The sequence below is a fragment of the Limanda limanda genome, chromosome 19, assembly GCF_963576545.1.
Source record: "Limanda limanda chromosome 19, fLimLim1.1, whole genome shotgun sequence".
NCBI classification, from domain to species: Eukaryota; Metazoa; Chordata; class Actinopteri; order Pleuronectiformes; family Pleuronectidae; genus Limanda; species Limanda limanda.
Genome location: NC_083654.1, coordinates 22,587,400 through 22,600,808, shown reverse-complemented (window position 1 = coordinate 22,600,808; position 13,409 = coordinate 22,587,400). Strand labels below are relative to the sequence as shown.

The following is a 13,409-nucleotide window of genomic DNA, read 5'->3' as shown; positions in this document are numbered from 1 at the left end:
ATTAAATGCAGAATAAAAAACTGAAACATGATCTAAACAATCAAATAGAAGAAACTGTTGAAGTGTTTTGAAATGTTTGATCTTTATTTAAATTTCTGAACAAAGAAACTTCACTGAACGACTTCAGTTTTCTCTCAGTTTAACAAACCTGTGAGAAAACAGAGCTTTCCTTCATTGTGGTTTGTTGTGCGACCCGACAGACACACAACCAGTGAGTGTCTCCTTCAGCAGCTCGTTGTGTGTTGAGCTGAAACTCAGATTCTGCTTCAGGTCGCTGAGAGGAGGAGAATCCACGAGTCATCACCTGACCTCGACTCGTCTTCACTTCCCTCGTTCTCCTGCTGCGACCCCGGCAATGCTTCCCTTCGCCCCCCCCCTCCTCCTCCTCCTCCTCCTGGCTGCTCTGGCCCCCCCGACCCTGTCTGCCTCCCAGGGGCTCCAGGTCAGAGGTCACAGGGCGCCCAGGGAAGCCAAGCAGGACACCATCAAGGTAAGAAGAGTTAAGAAGATAATATTCATCATTAACTCAGGTTCAGCAGATGAGACGTGAGTCAGATCCATGTGATCCTGTTCCCCTGGTGGTCGTTGCAGGTACTGCTCTCCGGCGGCTGCGTCTCTCACGGGGACTCGTCCGGCGCCGCAGGTAACGACCTGAAACCACCGAGTCCTTTTAACTCACCTTCGTGATCGTGGGCGTCGATCTGACGTCGTCTGTGCTTGTCTCAGGTCAGGAGTTCGAACTGGCCCCTGGTTCTCCTCTGGTCCTGACCCATCAGATCAAACTGGTTCCGTCGGGTTCTGGATCCGGACCCGGGTCGTGTGGCTGCGAGTCGGACTTGGCTGCTCTGCGGGAGCGGCTGGAGCGGCTGGAGAGGGAGGTGTCGACCCTCCGAGACAAATGTGGAGGAGCCGACGGAGGCTGCTGCTCCTCCAAGGAGAGCAAAGGTGAAGGAAACCACTTCCTGTTGCTGCTGCTTTGATCACACGTCATTTCCTGTCACCAGGGGGCAGTGCTGCATGATGGGAGATGTACTGAACTCAAACACCACGGTTCTGTGGAGACTAGAAACGATTTGATAAAAAAGTTAATTGAATCAACTAAAAATGTGAATTTTGTTTTAAGTGAATCCACAATGTCATTCCCTGCTGCCCCCTAGTGGCCAAATACAGACGTTAACAAGTCTCAGGTCATAAACTGAACTCAAAGTAAATATTGGAAATAATCTGTTATGTTTCAAAACACGTGAATCATTTCTTCTTCATGCAACAAACACGACTCTGATTCAGAAACAACTAAACTGTCGCACGTGTTGGAACCTGATTCAGAATCCTCCCGTAACCATGACAACAAACACAAACACACATCGTCTCATCCTGGAGTAAAATCAGTCGGAAGTTAATTCAAGCACTTGACACATGAGGAATTTCTTCTTATGAGTCAAAACTTTTACTTTGTAACTTTGTAACTTTTCAGGATTTATAGTAAAGTAAATCAGAAACATGAAGAACAGGTGAAGTTCTCAGAGTAAAGGCAGCAAAGTACTGGAGTAAAAGTACTTAGTTACTCTGAAAACACGAGCTAAACCATGAGCTGTGTGTGTGTGTGTGTGTCTGTGTGTGTGTCTGTGTGTGTGTGTGTGTGTGTGTGTGTGTGTGGAGGGTGGAGGAAATCTTCATTTTGGGAGGAGATGGACTCTGAGATCACACTGGGCAGAGAGCTGAGGACACACACACACACACACACACACACACACACACACACACACACACTAACACACACACACACACACACACACACACACACACTCAGGTCATTAGTTAAACAAGGCTCGTCACTGTAAGAACCACGTTTGTTTTGTGGTAAAAATCAGTTTTGATGAAATGAACCAAAGTTCCAGAGGACACGTTGTGGATCTGAATTCAGCAGCAACAGGACGACAGTAAAACACGCAGATCACCTGACTTCACACTCTGTTTGCCCCTCCTCCCTCTGCGTCCTCTGCTCCAGGTGCCGGTTGTTCCATCAAACCCAAAGAGGACGAGTGTCCTAACGAGTGCAGCGACCAGGGACGCTGCGTGGACGGCCGGTGCGAGTGCTTCCCCGGGTTCAGCGGACCCGACTGCAGCGACTCCAACTGTCCTGGGAACTGCCACGACCACGGCCGCTGTGTGGGGGGGCAGTGTGCGTGCGACCCCGGGTTCAGCGGCCCGGGCTGCTCGGGGGGGGCCTGTCCTGACGCCTGCCGGGCCCACGGACGCTGTGTGGGGGGGCAGTGTGTTTGTGACGCTGGATTCTCTGGTGCAGACTGCTCTGAGATGTCCTGCCCTGCAAACTGCAACCACAGGGGGCGCTGTGTTAACGGACAGTGTGTTTGTGATGATGGATTCCGCGGCGCAGACTGCTCTGAACGGGCGTGTCCTAACGACTGCAGCGACCGCGGCAGGTGTGTCGACGGTAAATGCGTTTGCAACAGCGACTTCTCCGGAGACGACTGCTCTGACGCCTCCTGCCCAGGGAACTGCAGCAGCAGGGGGCGCTGTGTCAACGCTCAGTGTGTTTGCGATGAAGGATTCACAGGTGCGGAGTGCGGAGAACAGACCTGTCCTAACGACTGCAGCGGCCGCGGCAGGTGTGTCGACGGAAAGTGCGTCTGCAGCGTCGGCTTCGCGGGACCAGACTGCTCCGCCAAGGCTTGTCCCGGGGACTGCACCAGCAGGGGGCGCTGCATCAAGGGCCGGTGCGTGTGCAGGCGTGGCTTCAGAGGGCCGGACTGCAGCCTGTGTGAGGACGGACGGACGGGAGCGACCTGTGACACCGGTGAGTCGCTGCCATCTCCACTCAGATATGTTTATTAACTCCACTTGTGAAGGGGCGGGGTCAGGTGACCAGTCACATGAACAACAAGGTAAAGGTCAACAGGTCAGATGTTCTTTGTGCAGCTGCAGCCAAACGTCTCGTCCACGGTTTGAAGGTCCAGGTCAGAGCGGATCCACCTGGTCCCTGATCCGAGGAGAACCACCTGGTTCTGCTCATGTGGCTCCGCCTCCCTGAACCGTTCCAAGCTTAAATACTACGGTTAACGATTTGTTTAGTTTGGGCAGAACTCGTGGTCCAGACGCTTGTTAAAGAATCGTGGGCAACAGAGGAGCCTCTGATTTATGGTTCCATGACGGCTCCTCTGAGTAATAACTCACTCGAGGGTTTTATCACTGGAACGAGTCCGATGTCGTCACTGTGGAATCTGTGGGAACAACTTATTCTGACATGTTCCAATATCAGTTATTAATCCAGCATCATAGGTCGTTTAAAATCTCAAGACGAACACTTTCATGTTTGGTTCGTGAGCCACATGTTTAACGTCAGTGAAATTATGATAATTATCATATAATAACTTAAATGATCTTTGAGATTCCTGGAGGACAGAGCTGATAAATATGATCAATTCATTCAACAATTTGAATCTCAGTTACGTCACGCCCCCTTTGAATCTGCTCAAAGTTCTTTTTCAGGATTGAGGATCTGAGCGCTGAGTCATTCTCCTCAGCGTCTCCCTCCAGCTGGTTCTGGTTTCTTGTTGTTCTGGTTGCTGTGTTCGTCTGGAGCTGCAGTGACGGAACCGTTTCATTAACTCAGCAGCAGGATCCAAACCTGCAGCTCATAAAACACACATCGCTGTGTAACGGCCGAGGCTGACGCACAACACACACTCACTCCAGTGTTTCACACACTGTACCTGTCCTCTGAGGGAGGGACGTCCCCCGGTCGGAGACGAGTCAGTGGACACCAGGAACATGTCCTTCACTGGATGGATCAACACGACATGATGTGAAGACGTTTCTCTGATTCAACTGATCGTTCTTTTCCTCCATTAAGATCAGAAGTTTCCTGGATTTGAAGTCAAATATCAACGTTTACAAACTTCAATATCTAAGTGTCTCCGGAGTTGAGTGGACACCAGACGAATCTGTAGCTTTGCAGGATCAGAATTCTGTTCTAACGATTTAGTCTCGAGTCTAAATCCACTTTTCCTCATTTGATTTAAACCTCATTTGAAAAGTTGCACGAGAAGAAAACAACTGTGGCTCTGAAAGTCTCGAGACTCCGGCTCCACTTTGTGTCGGGTTGGAAAGTGGAGCAGTGACCCCGACATGAGAGAGACGTGTGTTCCTCTCGTTGGAACATTGTGACGTCTGCTGTGGTGATGAGGTGCATTATGATAATTATTATATTCTGGAACATTATGAGGTCAGCGTGTCAGTGACCCACTGAGCCGTGAAGTCTTCAGCTGATTTTATGAGGAACTGCTTCGGTAAAATAAATCAGAGTTATTATCGACGGCTTCATGTTTCTGTTCAACACGCTAGATTCAAACATCTGTAAATACAGACACAACATCTGTGTGATGAACCTCAGAATTAATGAGTCTTTTCATTCTGCAGAAGATTTGGTTTAATTCTTAAAGTCAAATGTTTCTGATTCAGCAGGTTTCTCAATACTTTGTATTAAAGAGCTGCTAAAGACAGTTGGTTTCATTTCACGGGATCTAGATATTTATTTGGATCTGTAATCTCACACACACACATTATTTCATTAAGTTCCATCAATTATTCTCTGAGAAATCAGTGAAAATATCAAAAAAACTTTTATCTCACAATATTAAAGAAATGGATAAAAAAAAATCCAAATCCAGTGCGACATTTTCAGAATTCGTTCTTGGTTCTTAACTCCTCCTCCTTCCACCAAGTTTTGTGGAAATCTGTTCGGTAGTTTTTGCGTAATCCTGCTCACAAACAATCGGACCATGAATCCGTTTACAGTTTATTCATATCATGGTTATACATCAGCTGGCGTCACCAGCTGCTGTCTGGTCTGTTGTGGCCCCTCGAGGCGTTCGGCTCCTCTCTGATCTGGACCTCGGCCCCTGAGGATCCAGAACCAGGATCCAGAACCAGGATCCAGGATCCGACCCTTTATGAGAAAACCACCTGTCGTCATCTGAACTCTCATTTTCAAACAGTTTGAGTTTAAGAGACGAACAAACATAAAACACTCGGCTGCTGCACGAAGGTTCCAGAGCATCGATAACGTGCTGAGCATACTATACTATTATACTACTGTACTATTATACTATTATACTATTATACTACTGTACTATTATACTACTGTACTATTATACTATTATACTGTTATACTATTGTACTATTATACTATTATACTATTATACTATTGTACTATTATACTATTATACTATTATACTACTATACTATTATACTATTATACTATTATACTATTATACTATTATACTATTATACTATTATACTACTGTACTATTATACTATTGTACTATTATACTATTATACTATTATACTATTATACTATTGTACTATTATACTATTATACTATTATACTATTGTACTATTATACTATTATACTACTGTACTATTATACTACTGTACTATTATACTATTATACTATTTTACTATTGTACTATTATACTACTGTACTATTATACTACTGTACTATTATACTATTATACTATTTTACTATTGTACTATTATACTACTGTACTATTATACTATTATACTATTTTACTATTGTACTATTATACTACTGTACTATTATACTACTGTACTATTATACTATTATACTATTTTACTATTATACTATTATACTATTATACTACTGTACTATTATACTATTATACTATTATGCTATTATACTATTATACTATTATACTACTGTACTATTATACTATTATACTATTATACTACTGTACTATTATACTATTATACTATTATGCTATTATACTATTGTACTATTATACTACTGTACTATTATACTACTGTACTATTATACTATTATACTATTATACTACTGTACTATTATACTATTATACTATTATGCTATTATACTATTATACTATTGTACTATTATACTATTATACTATTATACTATTATACTATTATACTATTATGCTATTATACTATTATACTATTATACTATTATACTATTGTACTATTATACTATTATACTATTGTACTATTATACTATTGTACTATTATACTATTATACTACTGTACTATTATACTATATCCTTCTATACGTCTCTAGAGTCTATGTGTAACTGAGGCTCATGTCTCTGTCTTCAGTGATGTCAGGTGTCTCCCAGCTGAGGACTCAGGACGTCACGGAGACGTCCGTCACGCTGCTCTGGAGTCGACCTGCTGTGCAGTACGACTCCTACCACCTCACCTTCAGCAGCCAGGTACAACACAACACAACACAACACAAAACAACACAACACAACACCTCCCCTCACGTGACAGACACTGAGCATCCATTATATAAAACTAGAATGATTGGAAACCAGTGACTGAGCTACGATAAAAGTAAACCGTTAAGTAAAGCACAAAAGTCTTTGTAGAAAAATACAAATACAACATTATCCAACAAATCAATAAAGAATAAAAACAAACCTGTGAACTTAAACTTAAAAACATCTGCAGCTTCAATCATTTGTGAAATGTCTTCGTATAAACATCTGTTGGGTCTGTCGTCATCTCTAGAGGATGAAAATAAAATCTATTGTTTGTTGAGAGGAAATAAAGTTTCAGTTTAACCGTTGCTATGGTTACGTCTGGTGGAGTTTTCCAGCCTCTAAATCAGAGACTTGTGTTTTAGTTTGAAAACTGAACAGAAACTGAGACGTTAGTAAATGATGACGCAGACGTTCTCGTCCTGATTGGTTCTCATCAGTCACATGACTCGATGACCAGCGCTGAACACAAAGCGTTGCTAACACTTCCTGTCAGTGGCACTTCCTGTCAGTGGCACTTCCTGTCGCTGACACTTCCTGTCAGTGGCACTTCCTGTCAGTGGCACTTCCTGTCAGTGACACTTCCTGTCAGTGGCACTTCCTGTCAGTGGCACTTCCTGTCAGTGACACTTCCTGTCAGTGACACTTCCTGTCAGTAGCACTTCCTGTCAGTAACACTTCCTGTCAGTGGCACTTCCTGTCAGTAACACTTCCACCTCGTCGTCGTTTAGAGAAAAGTTTTAGAGAGAAATTATTATTATTGATTAATTGATTGATGATCATCACAGATATGTCTAATGCTTTTTGTACCATTAGGGAGAAAGAAGTAAAAAACATTTCTCCTTTTAACCATAGAAACCAGTGACGTCTTCATTCACTGTGTCACACACACACACACACACACACACACACACACACACACACACACACACACACATGGGTATCATCATCATTGAGGGATTAAGATTTAATGAGAGAGAGAGAATGGATCCTGGGGAAAAAAAGTGGAGGAAGTGAAAAAGTCTGGAAGTGATGATGACAAATAACAAGTGGGTCGTCTGAAGTTAGCCTGAAGTTAGCCTGAAGTTAGCCTGAAGTAGTGGTAGGTGTAAGTTACATATGCAAAATGTTCAAATACAGATTCAGTCATAAAGAGGAAGAACTCATTTCAGTCACTTCATTAAGTGTCTCAGCAGAGAGCGACCGGTCGCTCTGGAGGAGGGAAGATGCAGATGTGGGATGCTTGTAGCCATGGCAACCTGTAAACACTGTCAAACACATGGCAACTGCCAGAGAGGTGACATCACCGCCGGTCCACAGCTGTGATGAGAGAGGGCGAGAGACAGAGAGGGAGAGAGAGAGAGAGAGAGAGAGAGAGAGAGAGAGAGAGAGGGTGAGAGAGAGAGAGGGTGAGAGAGAGAGAGAGAGAGAGAGAGGGACAGAGAGAGAGAGAGAGAGAGGGACAGAGAGATAGAGGGTGAGAGAGAGGGAGAGAGAGAGAGAGAGAGGGTGAGAGAGAGAGAGAGAGATTTTTTTTTTTTTTGATTTTTGAAAACTTTATTTTCAAAAAATTTACAAAACTACTGTCCACGCTTCAGAACAATACTAAAATCTACCTATAAAGTCATATGATATATTAAATATTAAATATTTTAAACATCTCCTATTATTATCCTACTTCGTCTCACCAAACTGTCTAAAAACGGAGAGAGAGAGAGAGAGGGAGAGAGAGGGAGAAAGGGAGAGAGAGAGAGAGAGAGAGAGACAGAGAGAGAGGGCGAGAGAGGGTGTGAGAGAGAGAGAGAGAAAAAGAGGGAGGGGTTAAATAATCATCTTTTATCCTCAAGTTGTTTCATCAATTTGTTTACGTCCAATATTTATTAATCTCAGTTTGTGTGTTTGTCCTTTAACTTCAACACAAACCTATGTACACACTCCGGGCGGTTTTGGCTCAGGGGGTAGATCGGTGGTTCTCTAACCAGCAGCTCGGGGGTTTGATCCCGGTGTGTGTGTGTGTGGATGTAAGACAACACACACACTGTCAGTTTTGTGTCTGGACCGACAGAAGGCCAGCGACCAGCAGATCTCGGCCCGGGTGGACGGAGGCCTCAGCAGCTTCACCCAGACGGGCCTGGCGTCCGGGCAGGAGTTCAACGCCACCGTCACCGGGGAGGTCGGCGGTCGGAGAGGAGCCGAGAGCGCCACCGAGTTCAGGACCCGTGAGACTCTTATTAAACACACTTCTCACACTTTGAGACGAGAAGAAAATGTCTGTGGAGGCTGCTAATCATCACATTATCTACCTCATTTTATGACCTTTGTTATTGTACGTCTGTGTCTTCAGTCCTCTCGGGTCCCGCCCACCTCCGGGTCGTGAAGATGACGTCCACGTCCGCGGTGGTCCAGTGGGAGCGGTCGCAGGGTGAGATCCACAGGTACCGCTTGAGCATCACTCCCAGAGACGGAGCCGGGGAGACTCGGGAAGTCACCGTACCTGGAGACCAAGACTCCGCCCACATCAAGCAGCTGGAGGCGGGGCGTTCGTATGACATCATCCTGGTGGCGGAGAAGGGGCGGAGTCAGAGCCAGCCAGCGACCACGCAGGTGGTTCCCGGTGAGTAGGTCTGAGAACGAGTCTTTCTGAAGGTCTGTGGTCTCATCACCTTCCTGCTGCCACAGAACCAAACAGGGATTCATCCGCCGCTGGAAATAGTCCCGATCAGCCACAGAGCCACACATGTTGTTCTGTCATGTGATTTAACATCTGTGTTATAGTTACAGTTAGAGTTTGCTCTTCATCTTGTCAGAAAGTGTGAACACTGAACTCGGAGAGAGAGGATTTCACAGAAAAGGAAACAGAAAAAATACGAGAGTAAAATGTAGAAATGGAACAAAGAGACAGTTTGAAGAAGAGACGAGTTCTGACCACGAGAGCGTGAGAGGGAAACAGGAAGTTCACCAGCCACACAACGGAAACGCAACACAACATAGAGTGACTGTGGTGAAGTGAGACGATGGTTTTGAGGTTGTGTGTCTGCTGAGGTGAGAGAGCAACGTGCACTGTGACACCTCAAACAACACGCTCATCTCGCTGTGGTTGTGTTTCCGTTGTGCTGCTGTAGTTGTGTTGTGGCTCTTGAGTTCATGTTTTCAGTTAAAGCGTTTGTGTGAGACGTCTCGGGCGCCGTCGAATCTCACCAACATGATGCATTCTGGGATTCTTGAACCTTTCCTCTCCGACAGTGATTGTGAGAAGTTAAATGAGTGAGTCAGTGAATCTTAACGTGTCCAGACGCCTCATTTCTAACTGGAACACGTTGTGTAAAAGTCTAAAAGGAGCAGATGAAGCCTGAAGCTTCCTCCAGGGGCAGAAACAATGGAAAGAAAACTTCTTGTTTCCTGGACTCGTCATGTTTCTTCTCCACAGCGACACGGACATCACACCTGTTCAATTCCTCTGTTCAACCTTCAAAACTAATTATATTTCAATCTTCTTCTTCCAGGTTCTACATGAAGACCACCGCTCTTTCATAAACACCCGAACCACACAAACTACTGTAATCAGGATTCATCGCGGTCCCGTTAACACTTCATTTGTCGGATTTCAGAAAAGTTGATTTACATCCGAGTCAAGACGGATTCAAATTGTGTTGTGCAACTACGGCAACCAACATGGTGTGGCAATATCAGATTGTAAATAAAGATGGAAGACACATGTAAACCAACACTGTCGTCCATCTTTATCTACAGTCTGTGGGAACTCTTCACTGTAACTAAACTGCCACAGGTCAGAAGTTCTTCTTCTGGTGTTTCTGTCAGTTACCAAACGGTCGATGGTACAACCGGGAAACAAAGAGTTTTATAAATCTAGTGTTAATATGACCAAACTGCATTTCCCTCCTTTGTTGACTCTGATCTCTTCTGTATTATTCCCAACAGCAGCATACGATGACTTTAACATTGACACCAAGTGCTCACTCCCTCTACAGGGAACAGTTCCCCAAGGGTCACCGCCGCAGCTTTGACCACGCAGCTCAGACACAAGCTCAACCCATCACCTGGGAAGCAAGTCTCTGACCAGCAGGGGGGACGGGAGGATGAACCTGACTCTGTAGGAGGTGGAGGGATCCATGGACCCAACAAAGACTCTCCACCTCCGCTCAGCAGGACCAAGGCCACAAATGTCACCAGACCCAAACCCGCTGAAAGGCTCACATTGTCCAGGAAGCCCAAAGTTCCCGCCCCTTTCAGATTCAACACAACCAGAGTCGTACCTGGAGGGTCAAAGGTCAGCCGTGGCCCCTTGAAGAAGACCCTAATAGGGGAGAAAAAGAAGGTAGTGCCCAAAAAATCTAAACCAGAAGTCACCAGAATAGAAACCAGGACAATAGATACGACTGTGACAGAAGCTAACAAACATCCTGCTCTCATGTCTGGAAGCGATTCAGAAACACACAGACCAAGTGTCTCAGAGGAACCACCGAGGCTACCAGATGTTAGCCTGACCGGCCAAGAGAACCACACTGCTCCAGTGTCTTCACAGCAGACTGGGACCAGTCAAGGCCAAGAGAAGAAATGCCTGAACAAAGTCAAAGTGACGCACATCAGATTCCCCCATCAGGAGCGGGGTGGGGGGTGCAGAGGGGACGGGACAGTAGGGAACCAACTGGATCCAGATCGATCTGCAGAGACAAACCCGGACTCGTCACCTGATCCTCTACGGAAACTCCTGAGTGACACCTTCGACAGTTTGAATATCACAACGTTTTCTGTTCACTTGTCCGAACCATCAGAGCTCTCTGATGATGAAGAGGAGGCAGTGAGGAGGAAGATTCTAACAGGACTGGAGCCACTGTCATCATCTTCATCCTCTTCATCATCCTTACCACAGTCACAGTCATCATCATCATCATTGTCCACACCATCACCTTTACAAGTTTCATCCTTATCATCCTCATCATCATCAGCAGCAGCATCATCATCATCTTCATCACTAACACATTCAATTTCTTCATCACCCTCATCACCACCATCCCTTACACCTTCATCCCCGTCACCATCATCATCCTCGTCTCTCAGCTCAGACAAACCAGATTCTTCTGGAAACACAGAACAAAAAGCTGATGAGACCAAAACCACGACCGACCCAGAACCTCCGGAGGAAAGAAAACCTTCATCCTCAGGAGAAGCTGCTGCACCTCCTCTCCGCCACGCTCCTCCAGCACGAGGCTTCGTCCGTCGGCCACGCCCAGTTTATGGTTTGTTACAGAACAGGACACTTCTGAATTTGAGAGTTCCTCCCCGTCCCCATGGAAACATCATCCCGAGAAGAGAGACGGGGACGAGGGACAAATCCACCGATGAATCGTTTCCTTCGTCTGCTTCCGAGGAATCGTCCCCAGTGAAGATGATCACAGGAGTCAGGGATGCGAGTGCAGACCAGGACGCACCGACCACACCTGCGTCCTCTGGACACAACCAGGAAGTGATGCTGACAGAAAGAGGGCGGATCCCAGTTCGTCCTCCAGCTCCCAAAGGAGGATACGTGCGTCGGCCCTTTCCTAACACGGCATTTCTTCAGAACAAAACTCGACCTAGTTTAAGGCTCATGACTCGCCCCATTCGACCTGTGAGTCCTGAAAACAACCCACAGAGGCTGGAGGTGTCTCCTGCTGCATCTCCAACCACTTCATCTCCTCCTGATGTCACAGCTGGAAGTACACAGCCGACAGGAGAGGATCATGAAGATAGAGCTGTAGTGAGAACCTCCTCAACAAGAATGTCCAGTGAGCAGTTCAATCAGACTCTCAGAGCTCCAGGAGAACCTTCGTCCCGTCGCCCAACTAAAGTTCAGTATTTCCGTCGCTCCCAAATCTCTGCTGGAGCTCTCCAGAACACAACACGTCCACACTTGAGACGACCTCCATACCCACGTAGAGGTCTCATGCACAAACCTCTCCCGGTCAGGAAGCTGAATGGAGACGCTGTAGGAAGTCAAACTAGCCAACAAGAAAAGGGGAGTCCATCTGAACTCCCTGGAATCCCACATAACCAGTTAGAAGAGCAGGATGTTCCCAGGCCTACCCAACGAGTAGAAGCTCGGATAAGACAAACAGGAGAACACGAAACTGCAGGTGTAGGCACACAGACGGATGTCCACAAAACTGCTGTCAGTCCACAAATTAACAAACTAGAAAATGGGGAAATGTCTCCAATCCAAGCAACATCATCTGGGGAAGAAGAAACTGTGACTCTAGTTTACAAGAAGGATTCTGACGTCCACAACCAGCGAGTCAATACTGCCAAATATCCTGCTTCTACAGATCGAGGAAGACAAGATATCCAACAAACTTCCTCTGATTCAAGAGATTCAAGACCAGCCTCACTTCCAAAAGGACGAGCACCATCAGGAAGTCTCACAGGACATCGCACCCAGGTGAGAAACCACGTCAGGGAAGAAGATCCTAAAACAAATCACACTGTGAAACGGGTGTTGGACACAAAAACTGGACAAACAAGGAAGGCTGCTTCAAAACCTGTGATGGGACCAGATGTTGCTTCAGCCGGAGTCACCAGAGAACATCTGGACTACGTAGGAGTGAGGAACCGGACCTCAGATGGTTTCACGCTCACATGGGACTCACCGCAGGGAAAGTACAAAACCTTTGTTGTGACCAGGAAACGAAACGAAAAAGACGAGACACCAAATCAACAGGAAGCCTCGGAGAGAGAGGAGGAGAAGCTTCCACCGAGTCATGAACCAGGAGAGAGAAGAACTGAAGAGGGGAACGCAGTATCCGAAAGAGACCGAACACACATCCCAGTGAAGCAAAGCAACACAACCGTTGAACCAACAACAGGAAGTGAGCAACCCTTCAGAGAGGTTCTTCCTGGTTCAGCTCGCTCCCTCGGCTTCGAGGACCTGCCTCCTCAGACGGAGTACACCATCACCCTGCTGGGGAAGGGTCCGGGTCTTCTGTCCAGGCTGCACAAGCTGGTCATCAGTACAGGTATCAGCCATTGTGACAGTAGAGCTACACAAATCACTGCTGTACAATGCGACAACATTACTGCCAATGTTGTGAAGCCGTC

At 46.1% G+C, this 13,409-nt stretch overlaps 1 protein-coding gene across 1 annotated transcript in view; it reads left to right on the top strand.

The window, feature by feature from the left end:
• Positions 1 to 355: 355 nt before the first annotated feature.
• LOC133025778 (tenascin-X-like) overlaps positions 356 to 13,409 on the top strand; it is a 19,875-nt gene continuing 6,821 nt past the window's right edge. Inside the window, exons 1-8 of the mRNA XM_061092521.1 lie at positions 356 to 490; positions 592 to 643; positions 727 to 945; positions 2,009 to 2,818; positions 6,151 to 6,266; positions 8,383 to 8,536; positions 8,662 to 8,931; positions 10,307 to 13,327. Coding sequence (XP_060948504.1) covers positions 356 to 490; positions 592 to 643; positions 727 to 945; positions 2,009 to 2,818; positions 6,151 to 6,266; positions 8,383 to 8,536; positions 8,662 to 8,931; positions 10,307 to 13,327 — 4,777 coding nt within the window. The remainder of the gene's footprint in view (positions 491 to 591; positions 644 to 726; positions 946 to 2,008; positions 2,819 to 6,150; positions 6,267 to 8,382; positions 8,537 to 8,661; positions 8,932 to 10,306; positions 13,328 to 13,409) is intronic.